The 25,075-nt window shown below is 52.7% G+C and overlaps 7 protein-coding genes across 9 annotated transcripts; 3 read left to right on the top strand and 4 right to left on the bottom strand.

The window, feature by feature from the left end:
- PV05_08052 (uncharacterized protein) lies at positions 1–2,108 on the bottom strand. Its single transcript, XM_013457544.1, has one exon. The coding sequence runs from the start codon at positions 1,368–1,370 to the stop codon at positions 258–260; it is 1,113 nt and encodes a 370-aa protein (XP_013312998.1). The 5' UTR covers positions 1,371–2,108; the 3' UTR covers positions 1–257.
- On the bottom strand, positions 2,105–5,629 carry PV05_08053 (uncharacterized protein). Its single transcript, XM_013457545.1, has one exon. The coding sequence runs from the start codon at positions 5,174–5,176 to the stop codon at positions 2,618–2,620; it is 2,559 nt and encodes an 852-aa protein (XP_013312999.1). The 5' UTR covers positions 5,177–5,629; the 3' UTR covers positions 2,105–2,617.
- Positions 5,630–6,684: 1,055 nt separating this feature from the next.
- Positions 6,685–9,172, top strand: PV05_08054 (uncharacterized protein). Its single transcript, XM_013457546.1, has one exon. The coding sequence runs from the start codon at positions 6,837–6,839 to the stop codon at positions 9,003–9,005; it is 2,169 nt and encodes a 722-aa protein (XP_013313000.1). The 5' UTR covers positions 6,685–6,836; the 3' UTR covers positions 9,006–9,172.
- Positions 9,173–9,504: 332 nt separating this feature from the next.
- On the bottom strand, positions 9,505–17,185 carry PV05_08055. Of its 3 annotated transcripts, XM_013457547.1 has the most exons (5): positions 16,477–17,185; positions 15,649–16,338; positions 11,632–15,601; positions 11,441–11,571; positions 9,505–11,332 (listed from the first exon to the last, which is right to left on the bottom strand). In XM_013457547.1, the coding sequence occupies exons 1-5, from the start codon at positions 16,666–16,668 to the stop codon at positions 10,058–10,060; spliced, it is 6,258 nt and encodes a 2,085-aa protein (XP_013313001.1). In that variant the 5' UTR covers positions 16,669–17,185; the 3' UTR covers positions 9,505–10,057. The 3 variants fall into 3 exon arrangements, with proteins under 3 accessions (XP_013313001.1, XP_013313003.1, XP_013313002.1); XM_013457549.1 differs by having other exon boundaries at positions 9,505–11,571; XM_013457548.1 differs by having other exon boundaries at positions 15,649–17,185.
- On the bottom strand, positions 17,180–19,126 carry PV05_08056 (uncharacterized protein). The gene is made up of 3 exons (XM_013457550.1): positions 18,934–19,126; positions 18,700–18,849; positions 17,180–18,622 (listed from the first exon to the last, which is right to left on the bottom strand). The coding sequence occupies exons 1-3, from the start codon at positions 18,950–18,952 to the stop codon at positions 18,108–18,110; spliced, it is 684 nt and encodes a 227-aa protein (XP_013313004.1). The 5' UTR covers positions 18,953–19,126; the 3' UTR covers positions 17,180–18,107.
- A 534-nt stretch (positions 19,127–19,660) lies between these two features.
- PV05_08057 (uncharacterized protein) lies at positions 19,661–21,338 on the top strand. The gene is made up of 5 exons (XM_013457551.1): positions 19,661–19,840; positions 19,895–20,023; positions 20,074–20,322; positions 20,377–20,696; positions 20,748–21,338. The coding sequence occupies exons 1-5, from the start codon at positions 19,674–19,676 to the stop codon at positions 20,945–20,947; spliced, it is 1,065 nt and encodes a 354-aa protein (XP_013313005.1). The 5' UTR covers positions 19,661–19,673; the 3' UTR covers positions 20,948–21,338.
- Positions 21,339–21,637: 299 nt separating this feature from the next.
- Positions 21,638–24,894, top strand: PV05_08058 (uncharacterized protein). Its single transcript, XM_013457552.1, has 5 exons — positions 21,638–22,610; positions 22,658–23,177; positions 23,227–23,718; positions 23,765–24,010; positions 24,068–24,894. Exons 1-5 carry the CDS (start codon positions 22,048–22,050, stop codon positions 24,785–24,787), a joined length of 2,541 nt encoding a protein of 846 aa, XP_013313006.1. The 5' UTR covers positions 21,638–22,047; the 3' UTR covers positions 24,788–24,894.
- The last annotated feature ends 181 nt before the right edge of the window (positions 24,895–25,075 follow it).

Here is a 25,075-nt window from a genome sequence, read left to right on the forward strand (position 1 = left end):
TTCGAAGTTCGATATCTCTAAATTGCGTGTTCTTTTCTGTCAAAATCCATGCGGTTGTCCTGTCCAGTATTTTCTTTTCCTTGCAATCAGGAAACTAAGCCACGCAGGTGTAGGATTGGAAGGGTTCAAGATGGGAGGATTCAAGACATTATCTGAGCATATAGAAACTTGGGATTAATACAGGAACTATAGCCCTGCCCATGTACGTGCAGAATGGGCAAAAAGACGCTATTTACATTTCACACAACCCCGAGTGGCTATGACGGACATTCACCCTTGTACTTGCCTTGAGCTGCCTGGCCACACCACTTCGCTCGATCACACCACTTGCTCTGGCTATCTTTGATGTCACCTTTGGCCCACGCCTCCATGGCTACGCCCTGCAACGCGCGTCCGAACGAGAACGTCAGGGCCCAAGGGGCGCGGCGTGGGTTCTTCTGTTTTTGTTGGTTGATTGCATTCAAGTACGCGATCGAGTCGGCGTCACTGAATCCTCCAGAGAGAAAGACGATAGTCGGCACCAACGGTGGGACCGTCTTGGCTAGCACATGGACCGTCGCCTCGCCGACTTGTTCGGGATCGGCTTTGCCACCGGCATACTTGTCACCTGGCGTGACCATGCTGGCTTTGAGCACAAGAGAGGCGAGATCGACCTTGTGTAAGGCCAGGCGCTCGAATAGCGCAGAGTACGCGGCGATATGGGCCTCGATGGACCGCTCGATGGACTGGTGGTGGGTCATGAGCACCTCGGGCTCGACGATGGGGACCAGTCCGGCTTGTTGACTGATGGCCGCGTAGCGGGCGAGGACTTCGGCATTGTCCATGATCGCGAGGGATGAGGGCGTCGTCGCGGAGACGATGTAGGTGCTTCGCCATTTACTGAACCGCGCGCCGCGGTCGTAGTATGTCTTGCACCGGTCGAGAAGGCCGTCGAGACCTTGCGTCGTGGTTTCTTCCGGGTCGGTGCGCGGCAAGGCCACGGTGCCTTTGTCGACTTTGATGCCGGGGATGATGCCGCGAGACTTGATAATGTCCACGAACGGCTTGCCCTTGTATTTGGAAGACTCGAGCCGGGAGTCGTGTTTCATGAGCGTCTCTTCGAACATGATGATTCCCGAGATGTGGGATTCAAAGTCCCCTTCGGCGGTGAACATGACGTCGCGCCATTCGCGGCGGTTGTCTTCGGTGTTGTCCTTGCCGACTTTCTCGAGTCGTTTCTTGATGGAGCCGGTAGACTCGTCGGCGGCGAGGAGGCCTTTGCCGTCGGCTCCGATCGCCAGGGCCGTCTTGTGCATCTCCTCGGCATGCTCGAGGGGTTGCGGAGGGCTGAACGTCTGGGGACGGAGTGGTGCTGAGTTGCGTCCGGACATGTTGGCGATTGCTGTTGATTGTACCGGGGGTTACTATGAGTTGGAAATGTGCTGGGTACTGATGGATATAGGCGTGGTATAGGTAAACATTCGCCCGGACGGAGGTTTCGATATCTCCTGACCACTCCTGACTTCATAAATACATATGAAGTTCGTTGTAATGCGGAGATTGATGACGTATCATCTCAACTCGTCGATGCTTGGACGAACGGAGGGTGAAGGTCCTCACTTTTTAGTCATGTCCTCGTGAATGCGGAGCAAGGAGCAAGGATGACTAAAAAGGTCCATATACAGTCTTGTCATTTCTCCAGCGGGTTGGCAGAGTGTCGTATAAGGTGGACGGTTGTCTCCAAAGCATCATTGGAAACTTGTTCATGTCTCGCTTCATTAGCGCAGACCATTAGGCTGCATTGTCCCAAAGTGTCAACAGCATCCAGTCAGCAGCGAGACAGGATCCTGCGGCTGTTAAGGAAAGATCAAAAGGTGAGAAGGGAATGTTGGGCCGTTGCAACATAAGAGCTTTAAGGACGAGAATCATTGATGCAGACTCGGAAATGGGCATCAATTGAAAATGGGTCGTCTGACAGGTCTGACAGGTCTGACGAAGAAGTCAATGCCTGTACCGGCACTACCGGCCACGACCAGCCTGCGTATCGTACACTAGGAGATCGACAGTTGGGATAACTGTTCATGCTTAGGGGAAGAAGAAGAAGAAGCATAAGAGTAATAAAAGATGTTGAAACCAATGTTATGTTCGTAGATTCAATAGACATCATATGGTATCTCATATATAGCTGCGCTCATACCAGTCCCGCCGGTGATGCTGAAGAGTCTCTTCGGCCATCCCCGGGATGACTGCAGTAGAGCTGAGGGCTTCGTCTTAGCACCTCCTTCTTTGTCCATATTCGGTTCTCATTCTCTCATTTCGATGGTTGCAGCAGAAGGTAACGGATGTGTGTTTCCACGACCTCTGATCTCTGTACCGTCGTATCGTCCACCGACATTTCCACATGTCGAACAAAGCCGAATTACCGGAACGCCCTGCTCGAAAACGACGGAAGGACTGTACAAGACAGTGCCGAGTATTCCTCCTGGAGCATGCAATGTATCCAAAGCTCCTCATAATATGCCGCTCGTACAGTAGAAAGACCCATCCGCCCGAGCGTAAGTGATTGCAATGACTTCCATACATACTGAAGTCAAGTCAGCCTCTTTATCCCTCCATGTCAGTAAGTCGTCGATCATATTCAAGCGTTGCCAGCCCCAGCAGAGCCTTTATTATCACTTCCAGGTCGTCCAGCTGCAAACATCAACGCCAACAATGCTACACCGACAACGACCGCACTTGCCACCAAAACGGCAACAAGTCCCCAATGAACGACACTGAGCTTTTGTTTCCTCATCATGATCAAGATCATGGCAGCAACCGCACAGCTCTCTGCAGATACCACTCCACCCAGGACACCAGCGTCAACCTCGAAGTAGGCTTTTCGACGCCCCGTCGCGAGGAGTATGCCTGACAAGAAAAGGAGGACGTAACACACGGCAATCAGACCAGTGTAGAAAGAAAACAGTGTTCGCTCCAAAGCTTTTTGACGCGGAGTCAGTATCTGATGACGGCGATAGACGGAGCCGGGCGGTCCTGAACGACGAGATCTACGTCGGCTAGTAGGTGTCCGCTGTGAATGTGGCACAACCAATTCATCAGTCTCGGAGCTTGACGTGTCAGGATCTTCATCTGCACTATTCTCGCTACCCAGTAAAGGCGCGCGTTCTCCGGTAGTGCCCTGACCCTTAGACGAAACAAGCGGGAGCCAAGATACGATCCTGCTTTTGCCTTTGCTGAAGCTGTCGTAGATGGCACCAAAAGCCTTACCAATGCTTTCCGCACCGGGAAACGCAGACTCGTCAGGATCAACATAGATGACATAACCTTGCTCTGGGTTAACGTCCGAATCGCCATCATCAAACTCGTTCCAGTACCTGACAGGAGATGGTGAACGTTCGGGCAGCTTAATGCGAGCCCGCTTCTTCCGGCGGGTCTTACTGGGCGTCGCCGAGATTTTGGAAGGGCCAGCAGAGCTAGGCCCAGCACTCTCTGAAGTGACAGAAGTGTTGCCAACCGTGCCCGCGGAGAAGATGCTACCTTGCGGTCCGTCACTCGATGATGGCCCGGAGGAACTACCAGCCACGTCGGTAGGATTGAGCCGCGTCCGACTTGCTGTGCCTCCTCTGGACATGTAAGGGACTAGTGGCACCTTTCTGATGTCTTTCTCGAGCAGAGACTGCCACGATGGCACCGGCAGGTCTTTCTGAGCAGTGTGAATGGCCATATCTTCAAGTGAGAATTCATGAACGCGCTCCACCAAGTGGGACTCGTCGAACGCCCTGACCACAGCAGGTGTCCGAGCAAACTCCCATCGGATGTGGAGGACGGAGTAAGGAAACACGTCACCAGCTTGGGAGTGAGGCTGAGATACACCAACCTGGGCCATGTCCACAGTAGTGACGGTGATGCCGCTGTCAAGCGTGGCCCAGTTCCCAACATCGGCAGTATTCGTGAGACCAACATATCGGTTGCGGGTGAAGCATGTCTCAGCTAGCGGCTTGATATCTCGATGTTCTCTTAAGTATCTCTGGATAGCGATGACATTTTCGGATGTATTGGAAACTGGTGTATCGCGTTGAAGAGCAAGGGCTAAATCTTTGCGGTTGAGAGTAAGCATGGTACTGTCTGAAGATGTTGGAGCCAATCCGGCGAGTGTGACAACGGCTTCTGGATCAGAGCTCCAGTGACCACTCAACGCTATCCGCGAGGGCCGTGAGGTGCTGTGGTCTTTAACGTATCTTTGGGCATTGTCGAAGACAAGCATATGAGTGAGAAGGGCACGGGAATTCGAGGAAGCAGCAGACTTGATCCTGGCACCGATCGAGTCCAAGGAATTATTCCTCGGCGGCGTTGAAGGGATGGAGCTATCGCGCATGTGCCTAAGCAGCAAGGCCCGAGCGGCGTCGAGATTATCCTGATGAATCCAGTAGACAGCACTACCGGCGGCTTCACCATATGGAACGGTCATCAGGGCAGCATCGAAAGCTAACGGTCCGCGCAAGATGGACTCGTTGAGCTTGGTGATGGGCGATCTCTTGGCGGACGCTGAGGTCCGTTTCTGCTGTCGTTCTGAAGCAGGCGAGGGTTCTCGAGGTCGACCTGTAAGCATAGGGCCAGCAAGTTCCTCGGTGAGAATTGCTTTCTCCTCCGATAATTGCTGGAGGTAATCCGAAAAGTCTGTTTGCAGTTTCTTGGAAGAAAAGACCTCGACATCCAATCGCGTCTGTAACACCGTCGAGCCAGTCCATTTCCGGTACTTTTTGAGGATCTTGCGAAAAGCAGTCTTCTGAACCGCCGCGAATCGAGACAGGTTGAGGACTTCGTCTCCAATTTCCTCAAGATCTCGCATGAGCTGTCGGTACTTGCGAGCTTGCATGATAGGCTTGTCCAAGGCATTGTCTTGCACGGCGCGCTGCGCCAACTTGATCTGCTTTTCGAGGTGCGCAAGACGCCGCTCGATTTCGCCCTGCTTGCTACGGAGGAAGAGCGTTACATTATCATATTCAGCTTCCAGCAGTCTGACCAGCTCGTTCTCTAGCTCTTCCCACTTGCTCTTGCCTTGTACAGGAATGCCGACTGGAACTGCAACGCCTGCGGACGTCCGGGTTTTGATTAGGTGCTTCAGCTCGTTGTATTTGACATTGTAGGCGGCCCATTTCGGTACAGACCTCTGATAGAGGGTTTCGCCAAACTTCATTTGCAAACAATATGGGACCTCAGCTTTCGTTGGGGTTTGAGAGGCTGGTGCGGACTCGGGGATATAAATTCATTGAGGGGCACCCAAAACGTGTGGTTCGGTTCGGGGCAGCGCAGGCCGCGGACAGGGGTGCGACGAATGTTATCCAAGCTTCCTGTTCAGGCGAGACACATGAGGTTGAGAGATAACTCGCTCGTAGATAAGACGGGAGGGTACGGAGTAGGTAGAGGTGGTGACCGTCCCTCAGAGTGAAATCGGCAGATGCGTGGTCAAAGGAACCTGGTCAATATAACATAGTTTCAAGGTGGGCCCCTGCAGATAGGACTGGGTATGGTGAGTATGATATAGTAACGATTCAGGATGCAAGAGAGAGAAAAACAAAAGGATAGGCTTGAGCCATTGCAAGGAAGTTGTTGTTGGAAACAGTCAATCTCGTTGATTGGCCTTGACCTGATGTCTCGATGCAAAAAGTGGATGGCTCCGACAGAAACCGAGGCACACCATTAGAGGAATCAAAGGCGGAGGACAGCTGTCAAAACAGGGGCGCAGAATGGGTATCGGCCACTAGGCTCAGTACCTAGGCGCAGTAAGCTCCCCGGGCCTTGTCGAGCGCAGCATTGGCCAGGCTGTTGAGAGTGCTTATAGGCTATAGTGGTTAAAGTTCTACACCTGCTCCGTAGGTACCTTTGTAGCTTGCGAATCCGAGTCTAAAGATTCTCAAACACTAGAATCTATTTGTGATAATATTGGGACTGATGATGTATTATTCATGTCACTCTGTACTTGTGCTAGTAACAACAACACCAGCAACGCCTCTTCATCTATCTTGCTGTCGGTAGCTTTGGTCGCAACTGATGAAGGTCACAGGTCGCAGGTCGTTCGCCATTTCGACGTTTATGCACCTCATCCACCATCATTCGTCCAATCGAGACAAAATGAAGACGATCGAAAGATACGACGAACAACGATTGCCCAGTCCGTGCCGGTCTCACCACTTGCCGCTTGACTAGTATACCTCGTTAATGCACGCAATGCAACTAGATCTGGCAAATCCCGACCAGAAATTTTTCCTCTTCACATGTCGTCGCTTTTTTCTTCAATGCTATGAGTAAGAAGATCCATCTGTGGCTTGATGTTGCAGTCTCGAGACTGGGCACTATGTTAGCTTCCCCTCCGCGGATATGAGGTGACATCTGCAAATGTCTGCCACCATCGAGCGTCGGGGCAAGACGACGCCCAAAGTACCTAGGTACCACCCTAGTACGAGTCCTGAGGGGCATGGAAACATGCCTAGCACGCCTGGTCCCACGCCACTAGCCCCTATAGGCTCAACCAACAATTGGGGATTCTGACTGGCGGCCAACGCCCGGTGCTGCCCGGAGTAATGCCTCGCATGACCCAAACCAAACCCACCCGTGGCCGTCCACTCATTCCACTCACTCTGCTCAGTGCTGCGCGTCCACACATCCACCGCTCCACCAGCAAGGCTCGCAGGCTATGAAAAAAAAAATCAATTCTCCGAGGCCGCAAGCGATCGTGATCGGCCGCTTACGAAAAACATCATCGATCAAAAATTCATACGAGCAGCAAACTCCGAACGCCGGCATAGTACATCGACCGCGGATACCTCGTCGCTTTGGGTATTGCTACAGGCAGTGCAATGGCTAGCCCTCAGAGCCTGCTTGTAAGCCTTTCGAACTCGACGCAATCCTTTCTGCAACCACCCTCTTCTCTCCACCTCGAGGCACTAGCCTGCGTCAAGGCCCTCCTCGATCCTTTGGCTGCCAATGTCGCAGACGCACAAAAGACGAGACGGGATCAAAACAGGAGGAAGAGAAAACGAGGTGATTTGGAGAGGGAAGAAGAGATCCTACAACTGCGCCAGGTCTACACCAGTGGCCTCGGATTAAAGCAAGTATGGGAACAAGCCCGCAGGGTCCTGGATGCCGCATGCTCCGAGGTCGAAAGAGAGGTTGCCATTCAAAAAGACCAATCACATCGGCCAAGTTTATCAAACGGCCTCGATGGTGACAAGACTCAAGAAGAGGAGTTAAGTGAAGACCAGGATGAAGAGGCGGACATGGTCGAAGACGGGGATCTAGAAGATGATATCTCTGACGAAGAAATGCTGGACTATGGCGAAGACTACGACGATGAAGATGAGGATGAAGAGATCGAGGATGATCTTGAAGCGGAAGACTTCGCTTCAGACGCGGAGGAAGCTGACCCCGGCACTTACTCTCAAGATCCCAACGGTCTAAATGATGGCTTCTTTTCGATCGACGACTTCAACCGGCAGACCCAGTTCCTTGAACAGCAAGATGTACGCGGCGAGGACGACAACCCCAGTGAAGAAGATGACATTGACTGGGACGCCGACCCGTTGGCCATGCCCTTCCACGAACCAAAAGGCAACCCCGAAAGCAAGAGCAAAAACAAAGACCAACCCCCAGAGCAAGGCGATGACTCCGACAGCGAGGACGGACCCACCTTTGGCAACGCCGACCTCAATGCCGACGAAAGCGACGAAGACATGACTGACGAAGAAAATCTCGACCTAGAAGATGGCATGCCTGGCTTATCCAACACAAACGAAGTTCGCTATGCCGACTTCTTCGCCCCTCCACCCAGGAAGCTAACGAAAACAAACCGCATGCGAGCCTTACCCAAAACTCAACCCGCCCCTCAATCTCGGGCACAAGCAGAAGACATGGAAGGCGACATGGAGCGCGCCATGGCCGACGTGCGCCGCGACCTCCTGGAATCGGACGAAGAGGTTTCCGACGTCGAATCTGGTTCCGACATTGACGACCTCAAAGTCTCGAAGAAGAACATGTCCACACATGAGCGTCAACGTGCTCTCATCGCTTCCGAGATCCGACGCCTCGAGGCCGCCAATGTCGCGAAACGCGACTGGACGCTCTCCGGCGAAGCCCGTGCCGCCGACCGCCCGCTTAACTCCCTGATCGAAGAGGACCTAGAATTCGAGCGCGCCGGCAAACCCGTGCCCGTGATCACCGCCGAAGTGTCCGAGGAAATCGAGGAGCTGATCAAGCGCCGCATCCTTGCCCGCGAATTCGACGAAGTCGTCCGCCGGCATCCGGACGCCATCGGCTCTACAAACGGCACACGCCGTGGTCGCACCGAGCTTGACGATACCAAGCCCGAGTCTGGTCTCGCCGAGATTTATGAACAAGAACACCTCCGCGCGACAGATCCGGGGTACGTCGATAAGCGATCGGCCGCGACGAAGAGGCAGCACGAGGAGATTTCGCGCCTGTGGAAGGACGTTTCAGCGCAGTTGGATCTGCTGAGTAACTTGCACTTCAAGCCGAAGCGGGTCGAGGCCGAGATCAAGACGGTCGAGGATAAGCCGACGATCAGCATGGAGGATGCGAGACCCGCGGGCATGGGCGTCAATGCCGACGATAGTATGCTGGCGCCGCAGGAGGTTTATCGTCCCGGCGACGAGAAGCGCACTGGGGATATCGTGGTCCGCAAACGTGGGGCGAATGTGAACAAGGACGAACTGAGCCGGGAGGAGAAGCTCCGTCGACGAAGGAGGGAGAAGGAGCGGATGAAGAAAGCGCAGGACCACCAGGGTAAGACTGTCGTGAACGGAGCCCGAACGGGGGCGGCGGGCACGACATCTGCAAAGGGCAAGAAGTCCAAAGCCCAAGAGAAAGCGGATCTCCTGTCTGACCTGCAGAAGGGCAATGTCAAGGTTATCGACAAGAAGGGCGAGTTGCAGGATCTGGCTACCAGCAAGAAGGCGAAGAGAGGCGCGCGCGACGCTGGTCAACCGGGTGGAGGAGCGCTGAAGTTGTGATGTCCTCGTATTATTCGCCTGAGGAGAGCTTTTTCGATTGCAAAGCTCAGTTGACGTGCTACGAGCGAACAGCGAAAATGTGCCGCCACCCCGTCCAGCCTGTGGTGGAAGTGGATTTCCAAGTCCTGCAAAACAGATACCCACAATCCAATTCAATGCTACTATTATTCCGCTCAAGTCATTTTGCGTCTCATGATAGACGGAACACATCGTCTGCCAGCTCGTTCGCCGCCGAGGTACTGTGTAGACATGGCACCGTAATGTGATCCGATTGTGACGAGGTACTTTCCCCTGCCAAGTCAGTCTGCACCCGTGGGTCACGGATCCTCATGGCTTGAATCGATGGTGGTACCGGAAACCTGGGTCGATGTTGTTACTGCTGCCTGAAGTTGGTACTTGCAAGACGCAGATAAGAACTAAGGCGTCCAATGCTAGAAGTATCCGAATGGTGCAGCGATGGCTGACCGTAAAGCATAACCAGAACGTTTTTTTCGGAAGATATTTTGTAGAGTCAAATGATGTATTGCGAACAGCAATCAAACATATATACTGTAGTTCCGAGAAGTAAAGCTAAGAGGGGGTATATATTCGACGACAACAAAAAAGGTTCTGCTTTCAATCCAAACAACAAAACGCTCCGTAGCTTCAGGCACCGCTTGCTCAACGACTCGGCCATTGGCATCTTATTCGTACAAGATTAGCATAGGAATAGTAGCGTACCGTCCTCAGCACAGCCGACCCAATGCCCAATAACAACACCACACCAAGATCAACAGTGCCCTTGGGTTGCCCGGTAAAATGAATGCTTGAAAAACAGAAATATGTCGCTTGCCTCGCCAAAAAATGCTGACCAAATATGTGTTCGTCTTGAGAATCGACCGCAATAAATGGACGATAATGCTTAATGAGTGGTGATGCTGATGCTGATGCTGATGCTGTTGTTTGCTAAAAGCCCATCTTTTGCAGTGGTAGTCGAGATTTGCCTGGACCAGCCAAGCACACTGTCGTCGTTCGTTCGCTCTTGTGGCACTGTAGCTTCACTGAAGGAGCGCTTAAAAAAGCCCTCCTAGGAAGCTCTTCCTCTTGCTATCATTTCTGCCGAGCGCTGGTCGACCGTCCCATGTTTTTACCGGCGCTTCATCGAATCCGTAACCCGCATAGCCATCAGCGGCAGGGTCGCGATCTCGTCGACGTCGTCTCTCCCTTCTGTCTCGCTCGTCGCTGCCGCCACTGGCACTCTTGCCCTCAGTGCGACGACCTTTGCGCCGTGCTCGATGCTCTTCGATCTCAGTTTCCGTCATGCCCGCATACTTGTCGTGATGTCGAGAGCGTCGCTTGCGTTCGAGCTCTTCGTCCGCAGGTCTAGGTTTCTGCCCACTGGGATCCAAGATTGTACCTTCAACTGGTGGCAGGTCCGGCGGCTCGTCCGCTTGCGAGTGCACCCACGAGCTGGTCTTGTTGGCTGGTGGTGCGATGCCCTTGCCACTACCGCTTCGGCTTTCGTGGTACTCTTCGACCAATACACTGGGCTTTTTGCGGCTGGATTTTTCACGCCCTTTCTCCCTCGACTTTGATTCCTTTTGTCTTCGCCGTTCCTCTTCATCAGCGTAGTACGACTTCCGCCGATCCTCCTTGGACTTTTCAAAGTCGGCACCCTGCTCAGTCTCGAGTTGAGCGCGAAGACGTCTCCGCTCTTCTCTACGTCTTTCTGCTTCAGCTTCCATTTCGAGTTCTTCTTGTCGGATTCGTGCATCTTTCTCCGCTCGACGAGCTCTTCGCTCCTCTCGACGTCTCTCCTCATCTTCTCGCTCCTTCCTCTCGCGCTCGCGTGCCCTGCGCTGGTGAGCTTCCAAGTCGGCCTTTTCACGCTCCCTTCTCTCCTTGCGTCTTTGCTCTCTCTCGATTCGTTCGGCTTCTTCCTCTTGATCGCGTGCCTGTCGCTTGGCTCTTCTTTGGGCACGGCGAGCTTCAACATCGGCATCCGTCTCGGCTGGGGCATCTGTCGTAAGTCCTTCTTCATCGACAGCACGGGATTTCCGTTTCGATCGATCCTTGGTACGGATTGGTAGCCCTTGGTCCTCGGCATCCGTGAGCGTGGTGCTTCTGGGCCTCTCCCGTTCAACCTCTGCCTGTTTTGCACCTCCAAAAATGCTGCCGAAAAATCCGGTAGATCTCCTTGGGGCTGTGTTGCTTCTCTTCAAAGGAGATGGATGATCAACGAAGGCGAGGTCATCGGGGCCGCTAGTAACCAAGGGATCGCCGTGGGCACCAACATCAACCATGACTACATCATCATCGTGGGAGATATCCTTTTTGTGCGACTTCGCCTGTGTGTAAGAAACCCGTCCGTCAGCTTGTGTTATTCTGGTAAAGTCTGGCGACCAGGATGGGCGACCAAGGGGACTTGGTTGCAAGGAGGAGGCGATTGCACCTACCTCTTTCTTTGATTTGGAGGCCTTGGACTTTGATTTCTCCTTCACAGTACCGCCGTTGACGACAGGCGGGTCGTCATGAGTATGAATCATGACCATATCGTCGTCATCAATAGGATAGGGATCAGGAACAGCTAGAGTCATCGTGTCAGCGTTCGTGGCGTCGACGATAGCCATGCCACTCATAAACTCACCTGACTTGCCCTTTACTGATTGACGCCGCTCAAGCTTGCCAGATTTCATACCCATGAGCTTGGCTGCTTTGGCCGTGACGCGAGGCTCATCCTCGGGTGGAGGCGACATCAAGCCATCTACAGATTGCCGTCGGGATGAAGACGGTCTAGAGCTAGCAGCACTACTTGATCTCCGGGTCGTCGCCGTTGTCGTCTTGGGTCGCATTGCCGACGGTGGAGGACCGCCGAACATGAAGTTGGAGAATGAGGTACCGCGCGTTGCCGTTGGCCTGGTAGCCTTTTTCGCTTTACTGTCCTTGTCGGACTCAGAAGACTTTGACGTTTTCTCGGCTTCCTTCCTGTCCTCATGCTCCTTTTCCTTTGGGGTACGAGTCGACTTCGACCGCGTCAGGCCGGTTGGCGACTTTTCCTTCTTGGCGGGTGGTGACAAGTCCACGTCTTCCTTGACTTTCTCCTTTGTCGACTTTTTCGGGGGAGGAGCAGCACCCCAGAAGCCCCAAGAGGCAGTAGCGGACCGTTCAACCTTGGGGCGTTCCTTCTTAGCCGACTTTTTCTCCTCTGGTGGCGGCGTTGGCAGTTTGGGCGGATTGTCAGCGAGCAAATCAATGTCCCTTGTAGCTGACTCCTTCGGCGTAGTAGTTTTTGATGTCTTGGTGCTCTTCTTTTCCACTGTCTTCGCCTTCGTTTTGGGCTTCTCAGGCGAAGTCGGCATTGATGGATTGTCAGTACCAAGGAAGTCGTCAAAGTCGTCACCGAACGCGCCAGGAAAGCTTCCAGGAACCGAGTCTTTCGATTTCTTCTCTGCTGCAGCAGAAGACGCGTTGGTCTTCTTGCTGGAAGACTTCGTCTCGACAGCCTTTGACTTGGAGGCTGACGCCTTGTCCTTTGGCTTCTTTTCCTCTTTGGGCGAAGGCGCGTCTTGAGGTGAAGGCAAATCCTTAGTCAGCGCCACGTCTGCCTTCGACTTCTTTCCGCCGTCTTCTTTTTTGCCTTCCAAAGCTTTGATGCGGTCTGCAACCGAAGAGTTCAATTTGCTCTTGCCCGCGGTCATTGCCTTGGAGGTCTTCGACGAGCTCGCCGGCTTGTCAAGGTCGAGATCGAAGTCGAGATCGTTCGTGAGGTTGGCTAGTGCGTCGTCCTCATTGGACGACCCCTGTTTGGTAATTTCCTTTTTGGAATCAACCTCCTTTTTGCCAGCTGTCTTCTTGGACGTCGACCCGCTACCCCAGAGTCCAAAATAGTCTTCAGTCTTCTTGCTTTCGACTTTTTCCTCCTTGGTGGAAGAGCCCTTTTTCAATTTGGAAGACTTGTCAAGTTTCCCGCCAGGAGTTTGCTCCTCAAGGACGTCAAGCAGGTCATCCATGTCCCTGATTTTGCTCGACTTGGTCTCAGTCTTTGACGACTTGCCGGCCTTTGTCTTAGACTTCTTCGCAGCCTCTTCCTCGGCCAATCGTGCAGCTTCGGCCTCGTCAGCCTCGCGAGCAAGCCTCTCTTCCTCTTCTTTTTTGGCTTGTTCTTCGGCTTCCTTTTTGGCCTTTGCCTCTTTCTCTTTCTTCGTCAATTTGGTAGTGGTGGTAGTTGTACCGAAGCCCCAAACGCTACTCTTGCTGGCCTTGGCTGGAGCTTCTTCAGCTGGTGTCTCCACTATATCAGCAACGTCTTTGCTCTTCTTCGACTTCTCCTTCTCCATGGCCGCGCTCTTCTTCGAGGAAGATTTGCTTTTGGTGGTCGTCAAGCCCGCCCAAGTATCATCGTCGTTCAGCATCTCCAGTGGATCAGGCTCTGGAGTGAGACCTTGAGCGGGAGGGCTAGGAACAGGTGGAGGGGGCTCTTCGTTCGCCTTGGACTTCTTGCTGCTCTTCTTGTCCTTTTTGCCCCAAGAACCCCATATGTCATCTTCAGCAGGCTTCTCAGGCTGTTTGGGCTCATCAATCTCGACAATACCTTTCTTCTTGCTGTCTTTGGCACTTTTCTTCTTGTCTTTGCTCGCAGTGCCCCACGCGGGCCACGCATCGTCCAAGTTGTCTTCGGCTGGCTGAGCTTCAGGTTCAACCAAGACCTCGGGCTCGGGTTCTAAAGCGGCAGCGGCGGCTTTCTTTTTAGCTTCCTTTTCTTTCTTCTTTTTATCCTTGGAAGAAAGGCCAAAACCTCCCCAATCGTCGTCGTCGTTGGCTTCAACAATAGGCTCAGGTTCAGGCAGAGGCGCAGGAGGCTCATCGTCAAAGTCGAAGAACCCTTTCTTTTTGGCCTCTTTTTCCTTCTTTTTCTTTTCTCTCGCAGACAGGATTGGCTCTTCTTTGATCGGCGGCTCTACCTCAGGTGGTGGTGGCGGCTCTTCCACAACATCAAGAACACCCTTCTTCTTCGCTTTCTTCTTATCCTTAGCAGATACAGTACCCCATGTGTCTTCCGTCTCTACCTTGACCTCAGGCTCAGGCTCAGGATCAGGCTCAGGCGCCGGCAGTGGTTCATCGTCGAAATCGAAGAAGCCCTTCTTCTTAGTCTTCTTGTCTTTCTTGGAAGTACCCCAGGCTGACCAAGTATCATCTTCTTCTTTGATCTCAGGTTCTGGTTCAGGCGGTGGTGGAGGGGGTTCTTCGGCCGGCACAATGAGGCCCTGCTTCTTGGCCTCTTTCTCTTTTTTCTTTCGCTCTTTCGGGGTCAGATGAGCCCAGGCAGATGTATCCACGAAATTTTTAGGCGTTTCTTCCTTTGCTGGCTCAGATTCAGGTTCAGCCTCAATTATTGGATCAGGGATTGAAGGCTCGGGGCTGGCAAGCTTGCCCTTTTTACTCTTCTTGTCTTTCTTGCCAAAAGAGCCCCAGAAATCATCCGTCTCAACGGGAGGTTCTGGCTCAGGTGGTGGTGGCGGCGGTGGTTCTTCTTCCAGCGGGGTGGCTTTCTTACCCTTCTTGTCTTTCTTACTTTTTGTTGTCGAAAAAGCACCCCAGGTGTCATCCTCCGGCTGAGTATCAGGAGCCGTGGCTTTGGTATCGGTCTCTCCTAGGTCGACAGAAGCCGAAAGATCCACCACCGCACCTTTCTTTGATTTCTTGTCCTTCTTCTTGGTGCCCCATGCGGAAGCCATCCAATCATCGCCATCATCAGCAGCAGGTTCTGGTGCAGCAGGAGGATCGGGGACAGCCAGGAGGTCGTCTTCGAGTGCATTGAAGCCCTTCTTAGCTTTCTTGTCTTTCTTGGCCGTTCCGAATCCCCAGTCGAAAGCATTATCCGTACTTCCGGCATCTACAATAGGATCTTTCGTCGCAGCCACAGGTTCCTCCAAGGCAGCTCCTTTCTTGGATTTCTTCTTATCCTTCTTGGTGGAAAATGCTGCCCATTCGTCTTCTGCTGCCGCTGGTTCGGGCTCAGCCGGTGCGGCAGGCTTCGGCTCCTCGATCGGGTCATCATCCAACCACCCTTTCTTCTTCTTGTCCTTCTTCTTCGTAGACGTTCCCCAGGCTCCCCAAGTGTCCTCTTCCTTGGGCTCTGGTTCTACCGGAGCGGGCTCTTCCTCTTTCTTTTCCTCTACTGCTCCCTTCTTTTTCTTGTCCTTCTTGCCGACTGAAGTGAAACCCCAAGCATCATCCGTAGGCTTTGTATCGCCGACATCTCCGTCAAGGTTGAATGTATTGTTGCCGGAGTCTAGATCGCCAAAGTCAAAATTACTGAATGTCGAGGTCTTCTTTTTCGACTTGTTGCCGCCAAGGGACCAGGGGTTGTTGTCGCCAAATTCAGTAGAGCCATCCTTCTTGTCTGTGTCCTTCTTCGAGGACTTGTCATCCACCTTGGTAGTCCCAGTGTCAAGCGAATCAAAGTCCCAGGTCTTTCCCCAAGCCCCGAAGCCGCCGCTGTCTTTCTTACCGTCTGACCCACCGAAACTGAACTCCAGCTTGGGAGCGGTATCATCAAGACTGATATCCTGAAACGCAGAAGTTGCTGGTGGGTCAGCAGGGAGATCCTCCGCGCCCTTGGCAGTCAGTAAGGTCGTGATCGAGGCGATGTCATAAAACCTACCTTCTTGTTCTTCTTCTTTTTATCCTTCTTCGATGTGAAGCCTGTGGTCCAGTCGTCCTCAGCAGCAGCGTTGTTAGTCTCGTCAGCCCAACTGAGAGGGTCAGCGGCGTTAGCAGCTTCCTCATCCTTCTTTTTTTGTTCCTCCTCTTCCTGCTGCCTCTTCTCTTCCTCTTCCTGCTTCTTTTTGTTCTTTTTCTTGCTCTTCTTGCTACCACCGAAATCCCAATCATCATCTCCACCACCGCCGTTGTTGTCGTCCCCGCCGCCATCGCCCCCGGCACTCCCTCCATTACCATCTCCTCCAGCGCCCTCGCCACCATCTCCGGCGGCGTTACCCTCTCCTTCATTGTCTGATTCGAACCATTTGGCTTGCGAAGCTGCTTTCGCGGCCTTCTGCTTTGCCTTCTTGCCTCGCGTCTGTACACCGCTTGCGGCGCCAAAATCTACGCTGAAATCCATTTCTGGGTTTGGCGGCTTAGCGTCGCGGTGCGGCGAGGACGCTGGCTGCTCCGATGTGGCAAGGACCTTCGCACGTGCAAGTGGCTCGGACAGACTTGGAGGGGGAGGGCACTCGTAGTCGCTGAACGGTGGGCATGTTCCATAAGGTCTGGGAGATTCTGATAATTCGTGTAACAAGGCTGCGACCAGCGCAGTTGCTTCTAGGTAGACCTCATAACTAGGAATGATGTCCTGTGACTGGGGTCAGGGTGGGCCGATCTCGACGGAGCAAGGGAGTGGAAGGGTCAAGTAGGCTTGGGAGCAGATAGACCAGAGGTAGGAGTTGGGACTCGACTATTTGCGTTAGAGAAAAAAGGGATTCCTGCATACCCGTTGGGATGGCTTGCTGTGCTTGAGCATAGCGGTGTGCATATTGCGCCAATTATCGCCTGCCCGCACTTCGTGACAACGCGACCGAGGTAACTCATCCGTTCCAATCCTTAACCATTTCGGGGTCCTTTGTCGACGAAACGCGCTCTCGCTGACATCTGTGGTTTGCGACGCGGCCACAAGAGCCGCCATGCTGGACTTGGGCGTGGTATTTGCGCAATTTGAGGTGAGAAAGCATTTGTCGCGGTGGCGAGGGCGTTGAAATGATTTAAGAACGAAAGACTTTGAGGCTTCGATTATAGAGCCTCTTCTTGAGAGAGATAGCGAACTGCAAGTGATGAAGAGCTGCGATAGAGTACGGCGTCAGGAGGTCACAGGAATGCAAGTCATTGGTTCGCTGTGGGAGACGAAGCCAGTTTCGTTCCCTACTCCCAACCCCTTGCAAGCCAATGTCGATCCCGGCCAAGCACAAGCCTTTTATCGATAGAGCCGATACACAAACAATTTCGGGAGACAGGGGCAACGGGGAATAGATATCTGGATATAATATATCTACCACCTGAAGTCGTCAACCACGACGCCTTGGACGAACAATGCAAAATTTTCAATCGATGCCTAAGATACTCCGTTCAATTGCATCGCCAACAAACATGGCGGTGTTGACTCGCAGTGTCAGTCGACGAATAACACAGCAGCCAAGATGGGGGCGCGTGCAAACAAGCGATGAATAAGGTCGTTCCGTTCCTCACCGCCACAGCTGCTGGGTGGGAGTCGAGACGAATAGGAAACGGCAGATGGAAAGCTTGGGCTATGCGTAGCTTTCAATGGGCTAGACCAAGTAAACACTGGAGGGGAGGAGCGCTCAGGTGTGGTGTGTTTGCCGGGAAAGGGTGCTGAATCGCGTCCTAGTTGGCACACCTAAACAAACGCTCGGACGCAAAGACGAAAGCAATTGGCTCGCTCCAACCCATCCCGAGACTCAATGATGCTCCCCTAACAAAGGAACAGCGGGTCCACATGAGCGTTCGTCCGAGCAAGGGTCCCGACCTCTTCGAAAGAATCCATGGATCATGGTATTTTGGGAGCCCATATGATGGAGGTCAACCTGATACCTCGTAGTATTAAATGATTCGAGACAGGCGACCCTTGGCCCATTGAACATTGCCGCCTTTGATCGCTCAATGCAGTATCCGTAGCCATTGGCGAGGCGAGGCCCCCAAATCATGCAGGGGTGACGCAGTTCTCCGGCAATCGGCTGTACCCGGGTGATAGGGCGCTTGCCGCAAAGCCCATGGATGGCCCGGAGTGCAAGTTCAAGCAATGTGGCCATCCTTTGCACTTCTGAATCAACCAACGGCTGACGGCGGTTTTCATCAAAGCTCATAATTGGGTTGGCTTTGCACCAGCCACGGCCTCCTTACCAGGTTACAGCTGAGCGCATCGACTGGTGATGTTGCACAGATGCACCGACACGCGAGTACTCTGGGCTCTTGCTCTTTCATTTAGACCATGCAGGGGGAGTATTCGCTGTCGTCAGGCTGATCGATGGGACAAAAAGGAGCGGCTGGACAGAATTGCCACTGACCCTGATACGGTGTGATGAAGCTATCATGAGTGGCATGGCTCGTATATCAGTCGTCGTCAGAAGGATAATCGCCCAAACCTAGTCCGACAGTGTTGGTCGTAGGCGCAACAGTCGTAGAAGTGGTCTTGTTTTGATCCTTGGGTGTTTGTTTCGCAGCCTCGGGCGAGTACGCTTTTTCAGCATTATTGCTCTTCGGGGCTTCTGCAGCAACAGATTTATGTCCGACTGATGATGAGAGCCTTCTCAATTTATTGTCGCTAGCAGATTCGTTGTCCTTGTCACGGCGGCGGCGCTTCTTTTGTGTGGACCATTCGTTTTTGACCACCGGAGCGCCCAGACTTTCGGCTTTAGAGGGACTTCCTTGGTCGAGATGCTCCTTTTCTGCTTCAGCGCGTTGCTTGCGAAAAGCTTCAAGCTGCTCGGCCGTCTCCTGCTTGACTGCATCCTCTTTCGCTCTGCTGGACTCTAGCACAGAATCGAGGAAGTCTACCTCATCTTCGTCAAGAGCACGGAATTGGTTCTTCAATCGGATGGACTCTTCAAATGCTTCTTGCTTGGCGGCTATGACCGCACAAGGACTGCCATGTCAGAGGAGTGTTTGGGAAGAGCTAGTAGACACATTGTAGATGACTACCCACCTTTATTTGCTTGTAGCACCTCGTAGAGACTCTTCCCACCTTCTTGATTTCCCTCGTTCACGGGTTTAGGTTTTTTCAGAGTTTCCACTTGCTGTTTAGCTTTTACCCAGGCGTCGTCTTCTGTTGGCCGTGACTCGGGATCAGTGCCAGCTGCGAATTGTCAGAGAGTTGTGCCCAAATAGACAGGAACTAAGCCATAGATATGGTATGATACTTAGGTAGAGGAACACATACCTGGCACAAACCGGGACATTGTGATTCTGTAAAGTGGCGGGTATGCGTGAGATCTGATCTAAAGATATCTTCAAAGATCCCCGTCGCCCTTGGAGATGAGAGTGAAACGGAACGGATCTACTGTGGCTTATTGCGATGCGTGAAGGAATTCTCGGACTACATTAGTGTCCCAAGGTGAAGGAAAGCTATCAAGGGGATTAGATTGGTTCGCTTCGAGTAAAAGTGTGGAGGCGGATATGCCAGACACGTGCCCCCGTCTTCGTCCTTTGAAATGTGTGAAATCATCGTCTCCAGGTGCGGTACTCCGACGTGTCAGTGTCCAGCGCTCTGGTGGGTGCCACCGGCGCATCAGCCACCGTCATACGTACATTTGTATTTTTTGCGAAAATGTTCGCTGACTCTGTGTACGAGTACGACAGGGTTGGTCGTTTGTCAATCAGGGGTCACTCATTAGGTACTGCTCCGCCCAGCCCAGAGGGTGTCCGAGATTCCGCTTGCGAGTGAGATGCGTGGACGGAGTACTAGGTACGTATGCTGTTGGGGATGATTTTCTGTGGTCCATGACCTTATCAGCCTAAAAGACGGGAGAATGCCTCACTGGCCCGTCGTCCGTCATCGAGGGGCACGACCCAGTGATACCCAGTGATGCGTTGCCCCTCAGTGGATGGAGACAATCATCATCGTCGGGATTATACTTAATCTGGTCGAAGAATCTACATTGGAAACATTTTTTGGTTTTCATGTCTTCCCTCCGCCTCTTTACTACTCGTACCCTTTTGAAAAGCTCTAGATTCTCTTCTCGCACCGTCGCGAATACTAGTAGTCTGAGTCCATTGAAAACCACACTCTTCAGTTCACCTTTACTATCCCGAACCATGACGGCCACACAATCTGGCAAAGGCACCAAGTGAGTCTTCTCACACTGGCGACAGCTATGCGCCTGCTGACTATATTTTCCAAGGACGGTGTTCACCTTGAACACTGGCGCTAAGATGCCCGGTGTTGGTCTGGGTACCTGGCAATCCAAGCCCAACGAGGTCCGCGAAGCAGTCAAGAACGCTCTTCTTGCTGGCTACCGTCACATCGACACGTACGCCTGCTCCTACTCAAACCACTACTCCCAAACTGACAGCGGTATAGCGCCCTCGCGTATGGCAACGAAGCAGAGGTCGGCCAAGGTATCAAGGACTCTGGCGTTCCCCGTAGCGAGATCTGGATCACCACCAAGCTCGACAACCCCTGGCACAAGCGCGTCTCCGAAGGTATCGATTCATCCTTGAAGAGCCTGCAAACAGACTATGTCGACCTGTACCTCATGCATTGGCCTAGCTCAACAGTCCCCGAGGATCTGAAGAAGCATCATGATGACTGGAACTTTATTGACACCTGGTATGTGGCTTGCCTTGGATCTACCTACCGTTGCCTGACTGACTCTCTCGGAAGGCGTGAGATGCAGAAGCTCGTCGGCACCGGCAAGGTCCGAAACATTGGTGTATCAAACTTCGTCATCTCCAACCTCGAGAAGCTCCTCAACGATCCTTCGTGCAAGATTGTGCCAGCTGTCGACCAAATTGAACTGCACCCCAACATGCCTTCGCCAAAGACTCTGCAGTACTGCAAAGAGAAGGGAATCCACTGCACTGCATACTCCTGCCTGGGTTCGACCGATTCTCCCCTTTCCAAGGACAAGACTCTGCAGGCTATTGCTGAGGCCAAGGGAAAGAGCCCTCAGCAAGTGCTTTTGATGTGGGGTCTGCAGCGCGGTAAATAAAACCCCATACCCACCTAGTATCTTGTACTGACTTCCGCTACAGGCACTTCCGTCATTCCCAAGTCAGTCACCAAGTCGCGGATCGAAGCCAACTTCCAACTCGACGACTTTGAGTTGACCCCAGAAGAGATGCAGAAGCTCAGCAGTATCCCTGACCGGTTCAAGGTCTGCGGTGATGCTTGGTTGCCCGTCAAGGTCTTTTTCAACGAAGAGGGTGATGGCGGCGATACCCCGTCTCATTAGGCGGCTTCTTTACAGTGTCAATGCGCAATCTTTGAGCGTCTGGGAGGGACACGCAAAGACGTTCTACGGATTCTTAAAAGGGGCATGAGCTTGTAATCTTTACCATGAATAGACGAGGCATAGAAGCCAGCACCATGTTGCTGCCGGCGAGGAGATGCATCGGGCTGTAAAAGACGATGCGCGCCCAAAGATTTGCAGGAGATCTTCGATAGACAATTGATCTCTGGAAGCAAACACTGTTCATCAGGATCACAACTGTGCTGGCAACAACCAATCGCACCTTCTGGAAGATCAATGCTGCCCACCTGTCTGTGTACGCACGTAAGGTCGAGTGACGCCTTCGTTAGAAATATTCTGCGCCTGGCCAACCGCGAAGGGAAAGATGTCAAGCAACACATCAAGCACCATTAGAAAACTCGTCGTCGGGGTGGCTGAACACGACATGATATCCAAGTTCTTGAAGATCGATCTTGCAGTGAAAAAGGTTTACTTTTTAATTATTCTGAGATAGCATGAATAGCACATTGACAGCGGAGTGTACCCGTTTAAGGCCTCCCACATTTGCGGCACGTCGCCACCCCGCAACGGTGATTGGATTGCCTTAGTGTATTAGCTAATCATCCCTGCCGTCGAGGCCGTGTCATATAGCGCACCTGTCATTCCGCATCCCATCGCGCCCATCCTATTGATCTCGCCCAGCCCAGAGATATTATTTGACTACCAGAAGGCCTGCTCTCTGACCAGGCTCGTGCACAAAAGACACGATGCATGCTTAGCCATCACTCACGCTACCCAAGCGAACCTCCAACACTCTTCCGCTGCGTCTGGGGCCTTCTCCGTGGCTGACTTTCGTATTTCGTATTCGATTCCCTGTTGCCTGAGTTCAAGAGTCCGGTGTGCCGCTTCACCATCGAATCGAGGTGCGCCATTGTCACTGCGTCAGCCTTTCCGCCTGCGGGAACCACACCTATACTGCGTGAAAAAGATCCCCGACTTATAGAGGCAAGGTCCAGCTGGTGGTCCCTCTCCACAACTGCGAGCCTCCCTGGAACTCCGGCGATTGAGCCTAGCTTGCGCCATTGCAAAATCCTCCCTGTACGATGACCTCTGCGGAAGATAGCGAGGTGCAGCAGAGTGCCTTAGAAGAGGTAAATGGTCAATATGCCGAAGGTGCAAATGATGCCGTTCCTCGGCCGAAGAGAATCGCGTGCATACTGTGCAGAAAAAGAAAGCTAAGGTGCGATGGAAACAAACCAAGCTGCGGAACCTGTTCGAGATTGAACCACCATTGCGAATACTCCGAGGAACGAAAGAAGAGTGGGCCAAAGAGAGGCTATGTCAAGTTACTGGAACAGCGCCTTAAACAAGTGGAAAATCTGCTGGAATCAAGAGACACCCCAGCAGAATCCACCAGTCAAGCATCCAGACCTTCGACCATCCCAGCTCCAGAGTCCTACCCATCAATGGCTTCACTGGACATTCCGAACCTGGGCACGAGCGGCGATACCTCAATGTCGGGCATGATAGATCCCACTTTCACCGATCCAGCCCTCAATGGCATCCAGGACTTCGCTGGCATGAATGTCAGCGATGACTTTTCTTGGGAGATGATTGGCCTAGGATTGGAAGAAGCGTTGCCCTCACGCGACGTTATCGACGAACTGTACGAGCCAGACACTTTTGATGCCGCTTTGGTACTGACGTTTGCAGAAACGAAATCTACTTCGAAAAGGTTCATCCTTCAATGCCGATGATTCACAAGGCCAGATTCCTGTCATCAATGGACCTTGCTCCCCATATGCGACCAGCGGTATGTCTGAGATATGCCATGTGGACGCACGCATGTATCATCACCCCCAAGTATTCTGCTTACACGGAACATTTCTATGCGAGAGCGAGAAAATACGCTGAGGCAGACGAGATGCGAGGCCACGGTGAAAGCATGATTACCATCGCACATTGCCAGGCGTGGACTCTCCTGGGTTGCCATGAGTTCAAGCTCATGTATTTCCCCAGAGCTTGGATGAGTATAGGGCGAGCTTCCAGGTTGGCGCTCATGATGGGTCTGCACCGACAAGACCGTGTTGGTCTGGATGTTAAGCAAACACTGCCTCCGCCGCGTGACTGGACGGACCGGGAAGAGCGACGACGGACATTCTGGATGGCATATTGTCAAGACCGTTATGCCAGTATAGGGACGGGATGGCCCATGGTCCTTGATGAGCAAGACGTATGTTTTGACGGTGTTCTGGGGGCATGTTGCTAACATCGTGCAACAGATTCTTACGAACCTACCAGCCAGTGACGAAGCATTCCACAAGGGCCAGCCGGAGACCACATTACAACTATCAGACATACTAAAGGGAGACGGTACTTCTTCGCTATCGTCTTTCGGAGCTGTCATACTCCTGTCAACCCTCTTCGGCCGTAATCTCACCCACCTTCATCGACCCGACGAACACGAGAACGACCATGATCTCAACGGAGCTTTCTGGAAGCGACATCGCGCATTGGACAATATTCTTCTCAACACGTCTCTTTCTCTCCCCGCTAATCTTCGCCTTCCTGCTGGAATCAGTGACCCGAACACGGTCTTCGTCAATATGAATCTTCATACTGCCACGATCTGTCTACACCAGGCTGCCATATTCAAGGCCGATAAAAATCGGTTACCTGCACAGATAAGTGCCGAATCAAAGCGTCGCTGCATAGTCGCCGCCGACCAAATCACCAATACCATGAAAATGATTAGCCACATGGATATGGCTTTGGTTGGTTGAACGAGCTATCAAAAGGCTATGATGCTGACGTTTCCAGATGAACCCTTTCCTAGCATTCTGCCTCTACGTCGCCTCGCGCGTATTTGTCCAATACTTAAAGGCCCGAAGGGAAGACACAGCAGTCAAATCTTCCCTGCACTTCCTGCTCGCGGCCATGCACGTGCTGAAGACGAAAAATCCTTTGACGGAGTCATTCCTGGTGCAACTTGACGTGGATCTTGAAGGCAGTGGCCTCGATCTACCTAGCAACTACTCGCGCTGGAAATTTGGTCGCCGTCCACTCGTAGGTCGGCCCTTCTTGACATGAAACTATATATATACCTTTTCTGACTGTTCCCAGGGCGAGGTCCCAGCTAACACAGATGCCCTGAAATGCACACCGCTTTTCGAGATCCGCCAGACTCAGAATGTCGGCGACCCCACAAACAGACCAAATGTCCATCCGCAGTGGCGGAACGATGCCCATCCCAACCTGTCCGATATGAACAATTCATACCCGAGCCTATACGGCACAGACGGGTCGGGTATTGGCCCACAAGTGAGCCAAGCTGGTGGGAGCTCGTCTAATGATGGGTTTGAGAATATTTACGGATTTTCTATGCACTCTGTTGGCACTGAGCCCTCGCCGCAGAATTCAAATCAAGATGGTTCAGGCTCGCGATCGCAATCGAATCATCCCACGCCATCAACGGCGTCGAATCATAATTCTTCGCATACGTCGTATACTTCGCCACCAATGAATCAGACTGGAGCGAGCAATACTACCGGTAGCACGCACTCTCAGCAATCGCCGGGTTTCCCATTTTCTACGCAGGACAGCTGGAATCTGGCTGGTTCGAATCAGATGGGTGCGGGCTCGTCAACGAACCAAGCTCAGAACATCAATATACCGAGTATGGGAATGACTCCTGGCCCGACGGGGATGACCCCGAACCCTACGGGAATGACACCTAATCCGACGGGAATGACCCCGAACCTGGATTCGTTTTGGCCTCCCGAGGGTATGAGCGATGGGAACGATTGGATGTTTGGATGGCCCGGCTCGACGCCACAGCCCTAATCTTGGGTCGACCGTGCAAGATGATCTTCAACGGAACCTCATAATGAATACCTATATTGAATTATGTATATACCAAAATGTGATACCCCTGGGATTTTCGGACAACCTCTAGGTGACCCTCAGATCATGATGCCCTAGCGTGGCCCTAAATTTCGCTCGATGCCCTTGAGCCTTGGATACCTCTTCGCGTGTATAATGTCGGAAAGGATGCCCCGGACGAGACACCGGAGAGTGTTGTCAGCCTTGTCGGCCCCAGCTTGACTCGGATTTGCACTCGGCAGCTCTCCG

Source organism: Exophiala xenobiotica (genome assembly GCF_000835505.1).
Source record: "Exophiala xenobiotica strain CBS 118157 unplaced genomic scaffold supercont1.5, whole genome shotgun sequence".
Classification (NCBI taxonomy): domain Eukaryota; kingdom Fungi; phylum Ascomycota; class Eurotiomycetes; order Chaetothyriales; family Herpotrichiellaceae; genus Exophiala; species Exophiala xenobiotica.